The sequence below is a fragment of the Pinus tabuliformis genome, chromosome 1_2 (assembly GCF_031772625.1).
Source record: "Pinus tabuliformis cultivar Carrire ecotype Pingquan chromosome 1_2, CPIR1, whole genome shotgun sequence".
Classification (NCBI taxonomy): domain Eukaryota; kingdom Viridiplantae; phylum Streptophyta; class Pinopsida; order Pinales; family Pinaceae; genus Pinus; species Pinus tabuliformis.
In genome coordinates this window covers 1085267676-1085289298 of record NC_142298.1, presented here as the reverse complement: position 1 = coordinate 1085289298, position 21623 = coordinate 1085267676, and the positions used below count along the sequence as shown (strand labels likewise).

Below are 21623 nucleotides of genomic sequence, written 5' to 3'. Positions count from 1 at the left end.
CCATCCCTTCCCACCTTTACCCAAATTCACAAGCTCACGGACAAACATCAGACGAGTGTCACTATGACCTGATCCGACCTCCTAGTTCTAGTTAAGGAATTGGAGCCTATAAATTGACCACAACCTCAAATCCTACAAGGACTACAGATTACCCAAGAGCTAAAGAAATACCCCAGGTGGTCAATCACTAATTCAGAACATTGTTTCTCTGACTTAGACCTATAAACACACCCTTGACACTGTGACTGTGTGGTAGCCTCCATCTGCACTCACAACATGACTACCAATGGTTATGACCTAAATTCCTCAGTTTAGTGCTCGTGATCCTAAGAACTAAGCCCCTTTTCTAGGACAACCTCTAGACCACTTCCTAGAGGTTATGGTCTAGAGGTTAGAGTAGTTATGTTTGAGTCTGACCGACTATGTTTCCGCTTTCCTTCTGAGTAAGAGGAGTGTTTTGTATTTGTGAGTGTGAGCGAAAAAATGGCTCAGGAGAATGTGGCAGCCATGGCAGAGAATGATAAGGGAAACATTGTTGTGGTTAAGCTGTCGACGTTCTCTATTCTCAAACCCTAATTGATTGTGGAGGCTCTACAGGTTGGGGACCCCATAGGTTTCTATAAGCATATGTTTGATGCTGAAGGAATTGCGAAGTCACATCATCCCAAGCATAAGGCTGACCAGGAGCTCCCTCTCATCCTTCACGCCCATTTAAAGTTTGGTGTTGCTTAGGTTATGGTCTATGATAAGACTGAGGAGTGTTGGAAAGACAAAGGAGACAAAAAAATCATTCACACACAAATCCATGAGCTACGACTCTCCTATTGATCACACAAAACCTCATTCTTACAATGAACCCAATGAAGGGTATTTAACCTTTTCTAACTAGCGACTTGCCTAAAATATCTTGACATGCAAACTCATGCAACTACACACTAAAAGTTGTCTATCACTTCTCGACTTGACTCAATGCTCCAATACTCAACACTCAACACTCAGTTAATTTACTCTTTAATTTTAGCTAACTCCACATGTGGTAGTAATTACAATTTCTAAAACTCCCCCTTAATTACGACTGTATGACTCAACACGACTCAACTATGCCTATTAGAATTACAATAGAAATTGACTCAATTATCATTGACACATGCGTGTTGGTCTATGTCTCAGCTAGGCTTACAATGTCTCAAGAATTTCACAATTTTGTATTTTTTTCTCTTCTTCTAAATTTCGAATCCTCGAAATTGCTTCATTCTCTACTGAACTCTCTTGTTGTAGGCTGTATTCACTTGTTGTTGCTACAATTTTTCTTTGACTTGTCTTGAACTTGTTCTGAGAAACAATTTGATCTTGTCTACTACATCTTTCTCTTCACATATTCGTTCAACCATGGACTACTTCTGTAACATTGCATCTCCAAATTGTCTTATTTTCTCTGCTTCTTTCACTTCATATTCCCGACTTTCTTTCTGCAATATTTCTTGATAGCAGAATCTCATATATTCTTGACTCCATTGCTGAAAAATGGTTTCAATGCATTCATCTTTGTCTTTTGTATCATTATTTTCGTTTTCATCATGAGGTACTATTGTTTTTTTCCTGTAATCTGCACACTCAAGATCATTATTCACCATTTCATTCAATTCTTTTGTTCCAGCTACTGACTTAAGAATCACATCAATTTGTTCTATTGGTTTTTGAATCCATTCTTCTATAAGCTTCAAATATGCATCAAAATTATTAACAACCATGCTTTCAACTTTTGCTCCCATGCTATTCTGAACACCTACATATTAAAGAACAATGTTTAAAACATCTTTAATATGACTCTCTTTCGTGAGAGCTTCCTACTCTACATCTGCCTTCTTTTCAACCGCATGGAGGTTGTCTTCCATTGTTATACTCTTAGTGGACATTATCATAAAAAACTCTTCAATAAATTAATCATGTTCTTGATCGTCAACTGTTGGTAGATCACATACTGCTTCATGAGCAGTTCCAACTGTTTCATATCTTGCTACTACAGTGGCAGCTTCACCCTTCAATGCTTCATGAAACATGGCACTTACTATATTTCCACAATCAATCGTTGTTTCAAGAAACAAAGCACACATATCATCAAAATAATGTTCATCCACACTATGGTGGGATATCCGAGCATGCATGTGTTCATTATCAATTTCAATAACAATTTCCACTTCACAAAATCCATCAGCTGTAGCTGGATTCACAAATTCACATATAACGTTTCAATTATCATCCACATGTGTCTCATCACAGCGGGATTCACCATCATCTGTATAATCCACATTACAGTGGAGTCATTGAGCATTTATATGCTCTTTCAGAGGTTGTTTCTTCTCTCTCTGCAATCTTTATTGCATCTTCTTCATCCATATGCATGCTTGCATAATGGGTTTCAATTTTATGGTCTTGACAACCATCATCCACTTTTGAGTGGGATTCTCCAAGCTTTTTTTTCCTCTCAGAGTCTTGCTCATCTATGCTCAGATCTACAACTGAATTCTTTGCTTGTGACATAACCTGATGTTGCATGTCACTCCCCCTTGCACCAAACTCTGCTTCTAGGAACTTCCATGCTTCCTTGGAAGCTGTAGCTTTTTCTACCTTGCATAAACACTTCTCATCCAATGGATCTTTTATAAAATTCAATGCTAAAGCATCGCATACTGCATCATATGGGTTATGAGACTCGTACTCCATTAACTCTTTAGCTTTAAGAAAAGTCAACATCTTGATAACCAAATTATCAAAATATTCACCTGTAAACATAAGAGGTGGTAGCAGATCAAAGCTACACTAATCACCATCGATTTCTTCTTTGTATTCTGCTAGACTTCTCAGTTCCTTGACTACTGCCTGAACCTCTCTAACCATGGCAATGATCTTTGCCTCTTCTTTTCGATTTCTTTTCTTAATATGCTTCAGTTGTGCTTTGCGACCCATGAATGCGGTCATTCCTCTGTTTTATAACTGCTTTGTTGATTGCATGAGGTTGCCTTCCATATCGCCCCCCAAAAAAATATGATTTTCAATATGCACCCCCATAAAGCACAATCTTCACCAAAACACTGTCATGCTTGACAAAAAACCAAATAAATGATGGACTTTACAAATCTCTAAAACACGCTTTCCAATAAAAAACCTTCTTCCTTTTTTTTGAAAATAAAAAATTAGTTTTATTTATGAACCTTATTTTTCATTATCATAAAACATTCACACTTTTGAATGTACTTAAACTTCAATACATCTTCCTTTTTAAACTTCAACTCAAATAAACCTTCCAAATTTTAGGCAGTTGTTTTAAAATAAAAGCCTTTCAATTAAACCTTGACTATGCCCATTTTAAAAACTTTGACTTCGTCTTCTAAAAAAACTTTGCAATAATGTTGAATTTAACAAAAACTTAAATTTGTTCGAACACTTGGGTGACTCACATGCACGAGAACGCAACGATGATGGTTTACACAATCAGTGCTTCGACCCTCACTTTGTTTTGAAACAAAACGATAGCTACAGCTCTACGAACTATTGACAACGACTCCACTATTGCCTTAGGATGGTGGTGACGACACATTCCTTTATTTACGGTGACAGACTAAAAATACTTCATTATTCTCGGTCGGTGTGACTTAACGCTCACATGGTGCGGTTCTCCAAGCATGCTCTCTTGGTTTGAAAGCTCTAGCTTAACCTAGCTCTGATACGAATTTTTTTGAAAAGACACAGAATACAAAACAAATAATCCACACACAAATCCACAAGTTGTCACTCTTTTATTTATCACACAAAATCTAATTCTTACAATGAATAGCAGGCATAATGGAAATTACACAAACAAAGACACCTCAGTGAATGATGGATTTAAAAATCTAAAGTTATTTCTTTCTGATGCTGCATTGTCTACTGAAACTGATGATGAGAATGCTTGGTTTATAGATTCTGGTGCATCGGCACACATGACTTGTAATAAAGAATGGTATGATAAATATTATGAGAAATCTGATGGTACACACATTTACCTAGGAGATGATAGGTCACTTAAAGTTCAAGGCTATGGCATAATAAATGTGTACTTACCTAATGGACAAATGCGACAGATTCATAATGTGATGTATGTACCTGCTCTTAAAAAGAATTTGCTATCTGTTTCCACTATCACTGATAATCATTTAAAAGTAGAATTTGGTAAATTGGGGTGTATAGTGAAAGATGTTCAGGACCACTACAAGGTTGTTTCTACAGGTACCAGGGTTGGAGGATTATACAGATTGGATGTGACAGTCAAGCGCCATGTTGCATTGACATCCCAAGAGACATCGACAGCAGAATTATGGCATCACAGGTATGGGCACCTAAATTACCATGATTTATCGTTGTTACAAAGAAAATCAATGGTTGAAGGTCTTCCTGTTATGAAGTGTGAACATTTACCATGTGAAGCTTGTGCACTTGGTAAGCAGCATAGAGAAGAGTTTCCTGTTCATACTGAGAAACGGAAGTATGATATTCTTGAATTAATTCACACTGACGTATGCGGACCTATGCAAACTAGATCTCTTGGTGGTGCTTCATACTTTGTTATTTTTATTGATGATAGATCTAGATATACCTGGGTCTATTTCATTAGAAGGAAAAGTGATATATTTGAGTATTTTAAAGAGTTTCGAAATATGGTTGAAAAACAAACAGGAAAGTGCATTAAAATACTCAGATCTGATCAAGGGGGTGAATATAAATCAAAAGCATTTAACACCTATTGTAAATCTAATGGAATTCAACAACAGTTCACAGTGCCACATACCCCTTAGCAAAATGGTGTTGCTGAGCGATGGAATAGAACCTTGGTGGAATCTGCTCGTAGTATGCTGCAAGGTAAGAACATCTCTAATGGTTTCTGGGTAGAAGCCATTAACACTGCTGTTTATCTGAAGAATCGATGTCCCACTAAGAAATTAGTTTTTCAAACTCCTTTTGAGGTTCTTTATGGTTATAAACCTGATGTGAGTCATTTCAAAGTCTTTGGATGTACTGCTTTTGCTCATATTCCTAAGGCTAACAGAAGCAAACTTGATGCCAAGTCCATCAAGTGTGTTTTCATTGGATATTGTACGGATCAGAAAGCCTATAAATTGTATGATTCAAGTTCCCATAAACTATTTGCAAGTCGTGATGTATTGTTTCATGAGCAGACTGATAAAAGTAACACAAAGAATGATACATGGCCTATTTCTAATGATGCACATCTCAAGCTTGATACTTTGATTAAGCAAGAATAGGAACAGGTCCAGGTACAGGTACAGGATCAGGATGATAGCAGCAGTGAGTCATCACAAGGAGGTGATACACCTCAAAGCCAATGAATCATGGATGGAACACCCACACCACGAAGGTCGTCCCGACAGACTCGGCTTCCTGAAAGGTATAGAGACTATGCCTTAATGTCTAATATAATGAATGTTGAAGAACCAATTGATTATGAGCAGGCTAAACAACATGAACCATGTATTAATGCTATGAATGATGAGTATGCTTCTATTATGAAAAATCAAACATGGGAATTAGTGGAACTTCCTGAAAATAAAGTTCCAATTGGAAGCAAATGGTTGTACAAAACAAAATTTAAAGCAGATGGTACAATTGATAAATTTAAGGCAAGATTAGTAGCAAAAGGATATGCTCAACAGGAGGGAATTGATTATGAAGACACTTTTGCACCAGTAGCTAAGTTGAATACAATTAGATTACTGATTGCCTTAGCCACAAAACATAATTGGAATATACATCAATTGGATGTCAAATCTGCTTTTCTAAATGGTGATTTAAAGGAAGAAGTTTATTTGGTTCAACCTGAAGGGTTTGTCAAACAGGGACAGGAGCATCTGGTTTGCAGGTTAAGAAAGGCATTGTATGGTTTGAAACAGGCACCAAGATCATGGTATGTAAAGATTGATACCTTCTTTCTTCAGAATGGATTTGTGAAAAGCAAAAATGATCCTAACTTGTATTTTAAGAAAGATGAAAAAGGAAATGTTGCTTTAATATCTTTATATGTGGATGATCTCATTATAACAGGCAGTGCTCACAAATTAATTGAAGAAATTAAAGTTCAGTTGTCACAGGTTTTTGAAATGAAAGATTTGGGTGAAATGCATTACTGCTTAGGAATTGAGGTATGGAGAGAACCTGGTAAAACTTTGATCACTCAAAGCAAATATACAAAGGAGATTATTAAAAAGTTCAATATGACAGATTGCAAAGCTATGTCAACTCCCTTAGAACAGAATGCAAAGTTGTACAAAGAAGATGGATCGAAAGAGGCAGATGGAACATTATATCGTCAGTTAGTGGGAAGTTTGAACTATCTCACCACTACAAGACCAGACATTGCATACACAGTCAGTATCCTTAGTCAATTCATGGCTAAGCCTTCAGGAAATCACTGGAATGCTGCAAAGAAAGTTCTCCGATACTTAAAGGGAACAGTGAATCTTGGTATTATGTATACTGATGTATCTGATGTTGCACTGACAGGTTTTTCTGATTCAGATTGGGCAGGAAATCCAGATGACAGACGATCTACCTCTGGCTATGCATTCCATATTGGATCAGGGGTCGTATCTTGGAGTAGTAAGAAACAGCCAACTGTTTCTTTATCATCAACAGAATCAGAGTACAAAGCTTTGACCAATGCCACCTGTGAAGCTATTTGGTTGCGGAGAATTCTTGCAGATCTTGAAGAAGCGCAAAGTGGTGCAACATGTATCAATTGTGATAATCAAAGTGCTATCAAATTAGCACATAATCCAGTTTACCATGCTAGAACAAAACACATTGAGTTACAGTACCACTTTGTACGTGAGAAAATTGAGTCAAATGAAATTGGATTGATATTTTGTAACACCAAGGATAATGTGGCTGATATATTTACTAAGCCCCTTGGTAAAATCAAATTTGAAGTTTTTAGAAGTCAGTTAGGCATTGTAGAAAATCCATTTCTCCATTAAGGGAGGATGTGAGAATAATGTAGAAATAGAATTAGTTATGAGTGGTTGAACTGAATTAGTTGTAGGTGGTTGAACATAATTAGTTTGTGTGGTTAGGAATTGGTTGCACATATTTCCTATATAAGTGTGATGTAACTGAGCAAATAAGTTAATGAAGTTGTGTGTCTTTGTGTTGTATTTGTTTTTAATTCATGGTGAGGCGTATTTAGCCTTTTCCAACTACCAACTTGCCTAGAATATATTGACATGCGACCACATGCAACCACACACTAAAGGTCCTCTATCACTTAACTGGACTTGACTTAACACTCCAATACTCAACACTCAACAATCAATTAACTTACTCTCTAATTTTCGCTAACTCCACATGCCGGAGTAATTACAATTTCTAACAAGGAGGCTGGTGCAGAGGTGATATGGTCCATGGCCCTTAAGGGCACCTCCGAATTCTCCATTTGGAGATGGACGACGTCAATGTGACAGTTAAACTAATGGTGGAGGCCAAGGCAATTGTTATTGAAGAGGTTTCGGAGTGTCCTTGGGGACAACGATATAGAAAGGTGAAGGATCCCTATGGTTTTGTATGGACTCTCGCTACTCCCATTAAAGAATATGTTTGTAGCTGAGGACCACGCTCAAGCTTAAGCCTAGGCTTAAGTTTTATGTATTTTGTGTGTAATCATTTTTCTTTGAATCTACTTTGGCCGAACTCGTAATTTGACATTAGAAGATGAGCGTCAGAGAAAAGTTATCCAGTGTAAATTTTGTAAGCATCTTGACTAAGTTTTAGGGAGGGTATGTACATATGCCCTTCTTTGCTACTGTTACAGGTCTTTTTAGACAGATTCATGATAACAATTGTTTCAGACATGTAATATTTTGGAACTTTTTTGAAATCAAGTTCATTATTGATGTCAGCCTTTAAATATGTTTCTATGGGTATTTTCATAAGAATTGCATGAATGAATGGCTTATTAATGAATGAATGTTTTGATGTGGTTGTAATGTAAGCGAAATAATCATTAGGCCTCCTTTGAATATGTTGTTGAATGCTTATTTTAATAGCAATAGCACTACCAGTCACCTTAGTAGCTATCCGTGGTCTTAAATCTTGAAATTATTTGCTTACTTGCTCAAGAATTTAGAGGCAAGGAAATAAAGCTATGCAGTTGATTTTAGAGATGGTGATGGCCCATGGGTACTTTGTTGGGAATCACACTCATGGAAGCCATAAAGAAATCAATGATGTACCACAACATCAAGCGTATTTCTAAGGTGCTCCCCCCTTCCAACTCTCCTCTCAAATCCCTACTACCCACTGTGTTGTTTTGTGACCTTCATTATGCATCATTTACATGATGAACTTTAAATTGAACTCAGCTATGATTTCAATAATTGCAATTGACACCACTCTCATGATTAATTTTAATTCATAGCCAACCGAGTTCCTGAATTCACAACTTTTACCCAGTGTAAACAAATGGGTTATGTAGTCACAAAGAAGTGGGAATTAGGTTTCCTAATTATTTGGCCTCAAGCAACACTGAAATACCAAATCAAAGTTGTGGAGTTTGTGTAGATATTGTGCCATTAGGTTCCCTAATTTTGCATGGATTTTCTTACAACACGGTTAAGGTATTTATCAAAAAATGTTTACATATCTTGGCCACAGTTTTTTAATTTTTGTGACAAAGATGCTTCGGAACATCCTTGTGTGCCAAGCGAGCCCCTTCGCAATATGTTATATTTGAGAATAGATAGTTACTGGCTTATGACCCATAACACTCTTGAATGATCCCTATGGCTAAGAAACCACTATGGGGGGATCTTGGTCCCAAGTGCATGAAACGACCTACTTGCATGGTGAGACAATACACCGAGGGGCAAAACATGTCTCGTCGCCTTCAAAATACCATTGAATCAAGACCCCCTTAACATTGGGCACATTTTTGTCTTGGAAAACATGCATACTCATGAAAATATGCCCAAGTTCAGTTGGAATTGAGTTGCGCAAGAATTGAAATATTATACAACATTGATGTTAACAGAAAGCTCAACATGAAACTTGATTCTCCCTTACGTGACAGATTTAGTGGAAGGTCCTTAAGCAAGCCAAGAAGGCTAGATAGAGTGGGGGTGGGCTCGGTTGGTCGAAGGTTGAGACTTAATCCGAGCTTTATAGCTCAGTGGATAAAAAGGGATACGCTTCACACCGTAATCCATAAATCTTGGATTCTCTGAGTAAGTCACTGAATAAGCAAGTCTCCGTGTATTTCTAGATGTGGGGTGTTGAAACTGGTCGATTGATTAGTTTCCGGATGAAACCAGTGAGTAGTAGCTGCCGAAGTCTTGAAACCAATTATCAAGTAGTAATCGTCGAAGTGTTGAAACCAATTATTAAGTTCGACGGCCCACATTTCCTAAAGGGACGACACTGTTGAGATTCAAATAGTGTCACCAACAAGAATCTCACAATATAATATAACCATAATTAAGCACAATATAATTCCTATCAGCATAATTAAACAACTCTGATGAGGAAATAAGAATATCCACATAATTAAGCATAATATAATGCCTATCGACATAATTAAGCAACTTTGTTGAGGAAATATCTTATGTACAAAATAATTTTGTCATTCATTTCATTTGCCACTTCTGTTATTGTAATTTCAACGTGCAACCATGATTGTGTGTACTTGTATGCCATGATTGTGTGTATTTGTATTAAATAAAAATACAGTGAAAATTGTACTTTCCTGAAGTAGGTGTTATTCAAAAATTTATAAAAGCCAAGCAAATCCAAATCCAATTTATGAAAAACAAATAGGCACATTAAATTTTCATTCAGTAATCATTTTGTGCACATAGTATTTGAGGGGAAATTATTACTTTGAGTGTTAACCCAGATTTTTGTCCAGCAGCAATATGAATCCGGAAACTCTTAAGAACAAGTCACTGAGCTAATGATTGTCTTAATATGAATCCGGAAACTCTTAAGAACAAGTCACTGAGCTAATGATTGTCTTAGTGAATAGCAAGATAAACATACATGTTCATCCATCACCATGGTTTCCCTGACAGGGTTCACGGCTTGACTCCAGCAGCTTCATCATTGAAACTTGATTTATCTGACCGCACCGCTTAGACTTCAACACTTCATTCAATACATCCAGGTACATTCAGACTGCACCACTCGAAGTTCAACACTTCATTCAATACGTCCATGTACATTCATTCAATGACACCTCCCCGAGTCCCCGTCTAGCATTTCAAATTAGACATTGCCGCCCAAAATTTTGAATTCAAATTTTGTAGTCCTGCCCAGATTCTTTTTTATGAGATGAATATAAATGTGTAATCAGTGTTTTGATGTGAGCGGGAGAAACAAAAACTGAAGGTGAGGAGGTTTTATTACTCATTGCGGGTGGAACTCTACACTTGAAGGCACTTGTTCACAGATTAGTAATTCAATGCCATGCTTATGGCGTTAAACGTGAGGATGATGATATGGTTACGAGGGATCAAGTAGAGAAGTGTATGAAAGAAACAACCCTCAAGCCACCCCTATTAATCTTATTGACCACAGTATCTACTTCTTCCTGTTGTTTTGTTGAATTTGTAACTATTCCAGCATAAGACGGTGGCTGTAAACTATAACTTGCGCTTGGAACGCTACGAGAAGAAACTTTTGCAAAGGGTTCTCTATTGCTATTGCTATTGGTATTGTAATTGATGAGTTGATCCTAATTTCTAATTTGGGAAATAGTGCGCCTTCTACAGACTTCGTGGTTGCCGCCTCTGGAAATAATTACAGCGTGTGGGAAAAGACCAAATGAACCCACGCCAATGTCCATCCACATTTTTGGGATATGTTTATTTTGAATTTTCCATCCACATTTCAAAATAAGTTTATATTGAATGTATGTACCATTTTTTGACAACATTCTAAATAACAACAACTTCTCCTCAGTACTACAATTTTCCATATTCAAGTTTTAAAACTATCAACGAGCTTCCCACCCCCGATTGAAATTGTGAATGCAAATAATTTAATCATGCTCAATAGCATCTAACTATATATATGAAATAAAGTAAACATATCATCGAAATATAGCATTGACCTATAAGTAAGAATATTTGGAAAACCATCATCTTCACGAATGTTTTGCAATTGTTCCATCCATGACAACTCGTTTTAAACATCTATTTTATATATTGATTGATTTTGCTGAATGGAAATTTTGATTGGGAAAATATCAGTTTACATTCATGATTATTATGACTAAAAGTGGATACACCATATTTATTTTCAGAGTTCATATTTCATTAAAGTTAAATTTATGAGTCGTTGTATGTTCGGTCAATGTTTAAATTCAATTTTTTTTATCACTCTCTATACGTCCTTTCAAACAAGAAAATTACTTCTTTGCTACAAAAGTGAATGGCTTCACAATAAGTGAATGGTTTGGTTTTATGATATAATTGGATAATATAATATAATTATTTGTTTGTTCTTTCTTATTCACATGGATTTAATCCACAGAGCTCCAATTATAATGATATGCTATCATTTCTAATGGAACTATTTTCAATTCTCTTTACAACTAAATGCATGACAGTTTTATGGTTTTTATTTCAAATCTACTTTCAATTCTCTTTACAAATAAATGCATGGCAGTTGTATGGTTTTTATGTCAAATTTTATAATAATTATTTAGGTCTGTCCATTAATACAAGAGTGTTACCTTTGTTGCAAAGGAGGTCTCTTTATTAACAAACTCAGGAAGCCAATTCACACTGAAAGTAGCATCTATTTCACTCTATTCAAGTCCATTTTTTCTCTTACACAAGTACATAATTCATTTTGGGCAGAGATAGAGCAAAGATAAATAATACTCAAAAGCCCCAACAAAGTCTTTATCGTTGAGAAAAAAAAAAGAAAATTGATTGGAATTTTATTTCTTTAATATGACATATTACAAAAAAATACCATGAAAAAAATTATGGGAAAAACTATCACTAAATGTTTACATGACATAACCATAAAAACAATTTCAAGCCTTTTAAAATCTTAATAAGTTCTATCGTTGAGCCTAGAGACTCATTCTACAGCCACGTACCATGAAGATGTGTAATTTCATCTACCTCCAATGTGGAGTTGACACTTGACCTTCATAAAATAAAATAAAAAAGATATTCAAAAACAATCGGTGAGTAAGCCCAAATGGTACCGATAAGGAGAAGACAAAAGAAAAATCTCCTCACCTCTTGGGAACCAAAAGCCTCTCTAAATGGGGATATATGATCAAGAATGGATCATTTTTATAATTTTACTTTTACTTTGATACTTTGCCGCTAGAAAAATTAAAGTCATTGGCTTGCAAGCTCCATTCTAGTGGAAAATCTTGTTTTGGATATTTCGGGTATAGATTGTTCTAGAGCCCATTTGTGGCCCTAAGGGATCATTTTTGGAGTCAAAATCTTACGACATTATACATTTCAAGGGATTTCTAATGATATTAAGATCACTTGAATTAGATCTCTTATGGATAATCTATATGTTTAACAAGTTGACATATCATGTTAATCACCACGGTATCTAGTGAATGTCACATTAGCTTCCATTACTGATAAAGCTAAGCTATTCATGTTTGGACTTTCAAAATGGTTCTAGAGGATCAAAATCCCTAACATTGATTGGAATCACATGTGAAAACCCTAACTCTAACCTTAGATGTCTATCAAGCTATGTTAAATGCTAGATTGCTAATAAATGAAGGGGTCTCATTCTTTTTTTATCACATATTTGTTGCATATGAGAGAAAATATTTCAGAGTTGGATATTGAATAAAAATAATGTATAAGATGTTGTAGTGATCATATTGGCCATGATGTTCATGGCATCTATTAAAATTGTAGCTCAAATAGGTATCTTTGCATAGGCCTTTGTCCATGCCTGCAAAAGATATCTTAAAAATTGACTTATTTAGGAGTTTTTTTAATTCTTCATAAGTTCAAACTTAAGAAAAGCATGATAAATAATTTAGTTAGTTATATTGGCTTTGTAGCTCATATTTCTAAAGTTTATAACTTTGGAAATTAATATTTCGATTTGAAAAAACAAAAGAAAGTGATGAGATCAAATTTTGGTCTTTGATATTTTATTTTAGGATCTCAAGGAGGAAATAGGGTTATGCAAAAAATTATAATTTGTTGTAATGAGTGGGTGAAGGACACATTAAGGATCACATCAAGTGAGAGATAAAATGGTTGATTTCGGTTTCAATAGAAAAAGCAGAATGGCTTGAGTTGGACATTGGTTTGAGTTGCAAAAAAACATGAACCCTAAATATATAGAAATTAAGTTAAACTTTGAATATCAAACACTCCTATTTGATTAAATAAGACGAGCAACCAGGTTAAACTAACTGACATGATTGACATGTTTCCATATTCAAATTTTAAAACTATCAACTAACTTCCCACTGCAACTTCTTCCATATTAAAATTTTAAAATTATCAACCAGCTTCCCACCATTTCTCAATTACAAATTGAACAATAATTTTAAAATTGTGAATGCAAATAATTTAATCATGATCGATAGCATTTAAATATATATTAAATAAACTAAACATATCGTCCTATGTATAATATTCTGTAAATAATAATAATGGGAAAACTATCATCTTTAGGAATGTTTTGCAATTTTTATATACATTACAACTCATTTTTAACTATATATTGATTTTCCTAACTATGGAAATTTTCATTAGGAAAACATCTAGTTTGCATTCATGATTATTATGGTGTTAAAACGATAAAATAAGTTACTAAGATTATGGTTTTAAAATGCTAAGAGAAGTTAATAAGATTATGGTGGTAAAACACAAAGAGAAATTAATCAAATTATAATCTATGTCATTAACATTTTGAAGTGAAAAACTAAATGTTGGAGATATATATTTGGACTTCTTGTTAGTGATATTTTTTATTAATTCTAAATAATTGAATAGTTCTTGTTTATAGTATTATCGAGGTTAAGCAATAGCTTTTAAGCTCCAAGGATCTAATGGATCACAAGGTTGTAGATTAATTTATTGTGTTGTTTGTCAAGTTTAAAATTATATGATAGTTATCAATTACCTACACATTGGCTTAGGTTTATTAGATTTAATGGTCCCAAATTAATTTGGATGGAACATAATACTCTAAAATAGTAACAATGTGATACATATTAAAATTAAATCAAACATTAAAAAGTTGAAAGTAAAGTAAATAAAAATAAATATTATTGTACTATGCTATAAGTTTAATTTATAATTAGGTCAATGTGGTATATGTATTATGATTTTTTTTTTTTTTTTATTAATAAAGACAAAATTATAATATAACAAATTGCACTGAATTAATTTATTATTTTTATTACTTTTTAATATTTTTAATTTATTCAACATTATATTCTAAACTTAATTAATAAAATCTCTCACTTTCTTATATAAAATAAATCACAATAATATTTTTTCATTAAACTTATAATCATTTTAAACAAAACATAAATATATTAAAATGCATCGCTTGCTAAAATTTTCTCCTTTAACTCATTTATTTTATTAATATAAACAATTATGTTAAATAAAAAGTAAAGTTCAATTATAAAGAGAAAAAAAACTACTCCTTTTTACACTAATAAAAAGAGAATGATGAGTAAATAATTTCTTTTTTTTTTAATAAATAAAAGAGGATAATGGATAAATTAAATACCAAAATTTCAATGGAATAAGATCACTGCAATTAGAGTTCATATGGAGAATTTAAATCTTCCTTAAGTTGACTTATCTTGTTAACCACCATGGTATCTAGTGGATTTCACAATAGCTTCTATTATTGACAATGTGGAGCTATTTATTTGTTGACTTTCAAAAGGATTTTGGAGGATCCAAATCCTTAACATTGTCTAGAATCACATTGCAAAAACCATAATGGAAATTTTCATTAGGAAAACATCTAGTTTGCATTCATGATTATTATGGTTTTAAAACAATAAAAGAAGTTACTAAGATTATGGCTTTAAAATGCTAAGAGAAGTTAATAAGATTATGGTGGTAAAACACAAAGAGAAATTAATCAAATTATAATCTATGTCATTAACATTTTGAAGTGAAAAACTAAATGTTGGAGATATATATTTGGACTTCTTGTTGGTGATATTTGTTATTAATTCTAAATAATTGAATAGTTCTTGTTTATAGTATTATCGAGGTTAAGCAATAGCTTCTAAGCTCCAGGGATCTAATGGATCACAAGGTTGTATATTAATTTATTGTGTTGTTTGTCAAGTTTAAAATTATATGATAGTTATCAATTACCTACACATTGGCTTAGGTTTATTAGATTTAATGGTCCCAAATTAATTTGGATGGAACATAATACTCTAAAATAGTAACAATGTGATACATATTAAAGTTAAATCAAACATTAAAAAGTTGAAAGTAAAGTAAATAAAAATAAATATTATTGTACTATGATGTAAGTTTAATTTATAATTAGTACAATGTGATATATGTATTATGATTTATTTATTTATTTTTATTAATAAAGACAAAATTATTTTTTTTTTTCTCGGCAAAGACTAATATCTATTAACTTAAAATAAAAATAATTTTACAAGTAATCGAGGCCTCAGAAGATTCATGAGGCCTCTTTACACAGCAAGTTCGCCTCAGACTGGAAGGATTCTGAGCATAAGTGCTACAAAAAACTACATGACAGAAGAACATATCAGAGAAGGACCAGTAGATAAGAAGATTGTGCATGAGAACACGGAAGCGATTAACCATTGCGAGTCTGACTGTAAAAACGTTGCCACTGCCCTGGAAATGACCAAAATCATCAAGCCGACGGAATTGAGCCATGTATGTCTTCAATGAAACCTGGAAGCGATCATCTGCTTGACAGACAAAAAGAAAAATGAAACAAAACCATGCCGCTTGGCCTTAGGCTTCCTTGTCCCCGCCAGGATTCTTCTCTTCTGCTGGACGGTCACTAACCAAACACAAAACTTCATTGCCGGCCTTATCATCCTCAGGGATCGAAATTGGGTGATTAGAATCATTCAGAGTTCCATCCCCCTCAGCAGGGAAATTTCCTACATGGGGCAGAGTAATTCTTGGGCTGTCAATATGGCCTGGCTGATCCACCAGAACTTTCTCCGGGCTACCCATGGTCAACTGCTGCTCGCTGCTCTGAGAGGGCTCCGGAGCGATACAAGCCAGAGGATGGATCTGGTTTTCTTCTTCCGAGAGAATTATGGTGATATGGGAAGAAATCAGATGTCTATTGAGGTTGCTCTGGAATTTAAAATGGGTGGTTTGAAAAGCACTATTCGGGATAGGCCTACAAGCAGGGCTGGAGGGTTGCACATTCGCATGAGAGGGAGGGAGATTGGCAGGTGAATGATCAGGGTTCTCAGAGCTGCTGGCTATAGGCGGAGAGCCATCACCATGATGCCCTCTGGGTCTCTTCCTGCCACCTTGGCGGACCATATTGAGGAGCGAATGAATGGCCACAGAAACAAAAGAAACAACAAAGAGATCAATTGAGAGACATGCTTGAGCCAGAGAACAAGAAATACACACCGAGCGGGTTTGAGAAGGATGAGAGAGCCGCTTAACCCTGAGACGTGCCTGAAACCTGCGAAGCGTACCTTTGAAAAAGAAGACCCTCTTACCTCCTGGAACCTTTGATGACCGGAACTCAGAGCCAGAAGAATTGAAACACACTATGAGAGGGAAGAGTCGGGATGTATTGAATATAACCATCCTTGCCGTGCTTCGAACCGAGTACACCATAAATGCCCAGACACCACCATCTCCGTCGAAATGCTGATTATCCTCTTTACTTAAGGTGAAGGTCTGGGGAGCCCCACTGCTATGCAGCATGCAGTACGCGTTAATAACAATTGGCATGAGAGCCATTAATGACACCTGTGTCACCCACATCCGGGGGATCCACTTCCTCCTGATACTTGTCTTTCTGCATGAGATTGTCGAGCTCCAGGAGTTGTGAGTCAGTGGCTAGGCTAGAAATTGGTCCAACATGTATATGTAGCCCACATTCTACTCCTATATTAGCAAGAAAGTCCACTACTCTGTTTCCTTCCCTGCGGGTGTGCAACAGAGTGACTGCTCTATGGTTGGAAAGCCAGCGTTCGATAGAGTGAAGTCTGTTGGCCAGTCTCCAACTGTTACAAACTTTGCACGAGGGGGATCCCTGAAGGATTCTTGTGACCATATTGATTATAATTTGTGAATCACCCTCTATAATTAGAGGGAAGAAACCTCTACCTTGTGCAATTAGTAACCCTTGCCAGAGACCCTCCAGTTCTGCTGAGTTATTGGTGTCCCACCCTCTAGAGCCTAAGAAGGTTAAGAGAGGATCTCCCTTATGATTTCTGAATAGCCCTCCAAAGCCAGATTTTCCTGGGTTCCCTTTTGATGCTCCGTCAAAATTTAGCTTGTACATATGGATGGGAGGAAATTGCCATTTCTTAGGAGATTGGCTTCTTGGCGATTTTGTTTCTTTGGGCAGCTGATCGGGCCTCCATTTGAAATTCCAGTTAGCCCATATAGATTGTTCTTGGGGAGTTGATGGGAAGTCCTCCTGGTACCAAGTTTTGAGAGAGATGGTTTCTTCAATATTTTGACAGATTATGTTCCATATGTCTTCCAACTGTCTGTGATGGTCCTTGAATATTCTGTTGTTTCTTTCCTTCCAAATGGCCCACATGATGAAACCTGGAATAAGCTTCCAAAGGAGATTTAAGATTTTACTTTGATAAGGGTTATGGGCCCAGTTGCGGATAGTAGCAATAATGTCACCATTGATTCTTCGTTCCTTTTGACAACGAAAACTGACCTTTTCCCAGAGATTTTTAGCTAGCGGACAGGAGTGCATGAGATGCTTTGTAGTTTCCTCCTCTTGTTTGCAATTCAGACATATGGATGGGCCCTGAAAGCTTCTTTTTCTTAAGTTATCCCATGTTAGAATTTTTTTGTGACATAGGATCCAAAGAAATGTAGAGATTTTCGGCCATAATGAGGGGTCCCATATTTTACTCCAAAGAGGATCTAGCAGCATGTGCTCTTTGATCATGATGTTGTAGGCCTCTCTTGTGGAAAAAGAGCCTTTTTCTTCATATCCCCACCTTAGAATATCTTTATCCTCAGAATATTGAATTCTTCTTTTCATTAATTCTGTTTCCAGGGTTTATTGAGCATGGGCCGGTCCATGCCTTAAAATTTGATTTGCTTTTAACCATTCCCTGTAATCATGGTTCGATGAATTTCTCCAGAAGTTTTCTACTACCTCCTGAGATTGCATTTCCTGCTCCATATGAGGATGAGGAGGGATTTGGTCCTTTAGTTTAGGTAACTGCTGCCATGAATCTCCCCAAAATCTTGTCGTGCTACCATTTTTCACCTCCCAGAAGTTGTGATACTGAATGAGAGTCTTATGTTGCTGGGCAGAGTTCCACATAATTGATCCCAAGTTGACCTCTGATAGTCTTATTCATTCCTCCATTGGACAATTCCTAGCATATTTCACTATCCAAAGAGAATCCCACGGTGTGAATGGCTCAGCTAGCCATTTCCACCAAATTTGAGCTCCCATAACCTTATTGCTATGAGAGGGATCCCTTAAACCTATTCCTCCTCCTTTCTTTGGTAAGCATGCAGTCTCCCATTTGACCAGAGCCCACTTTCGCTTACTGCCCCAAAGAAAAGATCTTTGAAGAAGGATGAGTTCTTTGAGAACCCATTTGGGTGCAGCTAAAATGGAGAATAGGTATAACGGCATGGCCTGAAGTACTGCTTTTATTAGAACAAGCCTGCTTGCCATGTTGAGAGATCTGTGAGTCCAAGAGGATAGCCATGCTTCCAGGTTCTCTAGAAGGATTTTCCATGAAGAGTGCTTAAGGGCCGAGGCTATCAGGGGAGCACCAAGGTAGGTGGAAGGAAGTTTAGCAAAGGTGAATCCCAAAATGCGGATAATTGCAGACTGAGTGGGAGCGGGAGTATGAAAGAAAAAAATGTGCGATTTTGATTTGTTGATGGAAGCTCTGGAGGCATCAGAGAAATCCAAAAGAAGAGTTTTGAGTTGACGCGCTTCTTGGACCGAGGGATGCCCATAAAGCATGTTATCGTCAACGAACTGCTGGTGGGTGAAGGCAGGGGAGTTATGAAAGGAAAGGCCTCTGAGAAGCTGGGATTGCTGAGCAAATTTGATACTGTGGCCTAGACCCTCAGCCATGATGACAAACAAAAATGGGGAGAGGGGATCACCTTGCTGGATTCCCCGAGAAGGATGAAAGGTAGAAGAGGGGATGTCGTTGATTAAAATAGAAAAGAAAGAGGAAGATATAAGGCTCATGACCCATCTAATCCAGGGGGCAGCAAAACCAAAAGCAGTTAAAACTTTTTCAATATACATCCAACTTAGGCTGTCAAAAGCTTTTGAGAGGTATAATTTGAGCAACATACCTGGCTTTTTAGAGGTCCTCAGAGAGTGAATTATTTCATGAGTCAAGATAATGCCGTCAGTAATCTGCCTTCCCTCCACATATCCGGATTGCTCTAGCGAGATAATGATAGGGAGTAACAGTTTGAGTCGGGATGCTATGATTTTAGACACAATCTTATAGATTATGTTGCATAGAGCTATAGGTCGATATTTTTCAGGAGTGCTGGGCAGATCTACCTTGGGAATCAGAGCTATGAATGTTGCATTCATCCCTGGAAACATCCATCGAAGAGATCGTGACTCCTCAACCACTTGCCAGACTTCCGTCTTGATCAGATCCCAGAAGCTGTGGAAGAAGTTTGATGTAAATCCATCCGGTCCTAGAGCTTTACCAGCTTTCAGTTGTCGAACTGCCTGTTCCACTTCCTATAGGTCTACTGGTTTGAGAAGCAGTTGGTTGTGTTCATCAGTGATGAGTTTAGGAATGTTCCTGGTAATTTTCTCTATCGCTTGTGATCTGTCTCCATTTGGCTCCCGGTGCATTTGCTTGAAGTAATGTAATAGAGCGCCTTCAATTTCCTCATGCTTTTCCACTTTGATGCCCTGCTCATTTTGAATATGAGTAATATTGTTGTGCATTCTACACTGTATGGTTGTACTGTGAAAGAATTTTGTGTTTTTCTCTCCATCTCTAAGCCATCTGACTCTTGATTTCTGCCTCCATAGCATTTCTTCTTGCCTAGCCCTTTCTGCAAGTTGCAAATCAAGAGTTTTTTCCTGTTCTGACAGTTCCTCTGAACGTCCCTCATCAATAATCCTTTGCTGCAGTTGCTTCATTTCTGATTCGATGGAGCTTTTGCCCTGGAAGATGTTACCAAAGGATGTATGGTTCCAGTGCTTGATTTTACCCTTTAGATTCTTAAGCTTTTGTTGGAATTGGAACATTTTTGAGCCTGGAGGTGGGGAAAAATTGTTCCATTCAGTGTTGATAAGTTTTTGGAATTCTGGATGGGTCATCCAAAAAGCTTCAAAACGAAAGGGCCTGCGAATCTTATTTCCAGGACGTGACCATTGAAGTGAAATGGGCCAATGATCAGAGCCTGAGAGTGGCAATATGGATGCAGAGAAGTCTCCACCGATATGGATAGCGTTGTCCGATAGCAAAAACCGATCTAGTTTAGAGGCTATCTGCTGGTTCCCTGCTCTTCTGTTATTCCATGTGAACATTCCATTGTTGAAAGGTAGGTCTATGAGCCAGTTAGCCTGAATGAAATCCTTTAGAGGGAATCCTTCCTGACTACCTCTGCATCGTCCTCCTCTTTTTTCTTCCAATCTTGTGATCATATTGAAATCTCCACCGGAGATCCATAAGGGATGCTGCCTGTTATGATTGAGAACAGAGAGGGAGTTGAGGATTTCAGCTTTGAGAGATGCTTCCTGAGGAAAATAAACATTAGTAAGGAGCCCATGTAGATTTGTCCCAGTAATGTGAAAGGATGCTTGAAGGAAGTTCCTATGAGCATGAATGTTGTTGAGATTGATAGCTCTTGAGTCCCAGAGAATCGCCAATCCTCCAGATGCTCCATCAGCATCCACAGCGGCATTGAGACTTCCTGGCCAAATTTTCGCAGCAAATCTGTCTAAAGCATTAGAATTACATTTGGTTTCTTGCAAGAACAGAACTTGAGGACTTTCTTGCTTTATCATTTTTTTAAGAATTTGTATCTTTCTTGGGCCATTGAGCCCTCTTATATTCCATGAGATTAACTTCATTGGGAAGGATTGTTTTCAGATCTGTAGTACTTGGTTAGCTTGGAATACCTACCGGATTCCACTAATATGTGTCCAATCCTGATTGTCCTCTGTAAATCAGTTTTCCTTCCTCGCTTTTTGATTTCCTTGGCTATGAATCTTCCATCCCAGGGTCCTCCAGTTTGTATACCCAATGATTTTTTCCGTTGCGCCCTTGATAGAACTTGTTCCAAATTTTCAAGTTTCCCCATTGGTGTGTCATCAAAATTATTTGTTGTGCAAGCCTTTTCTAAACCTGGAATATCCAAGTCCCCTATATC

The 21623-nt window shown here is 36.5% G+C and overlaps 1 protein-coding gene and 1 pseudogene across 1 annotated transcript; one reads left to right on the top strand and one right to left on the bottom strand.

Annotated features, from left to right (window-relative positions):
* The first annotated feature begins 483 nt into the window (after positions 1-483).
* On the top strand, positions 484-7673 carry LOC149209934 (uncharacterized protein At5g48480-like; annotated as a pseudogene).
* A 12304-nt stretch (positions 7674-19977) lies between these two features.
* LOC149209933 (uncharacterized) lies at positions 19978-21258 on the bottom strand. The gene has a single exon (XM_089398819.1). It carries the CDS (start codon positions 21256-21258, stop codon positions 19978-19980), a length of 1281 nt encoding a protein of 426 aa, XP_089254945.1.
* Positions 21259-21623: the final 365 nt, after the last annotated feature.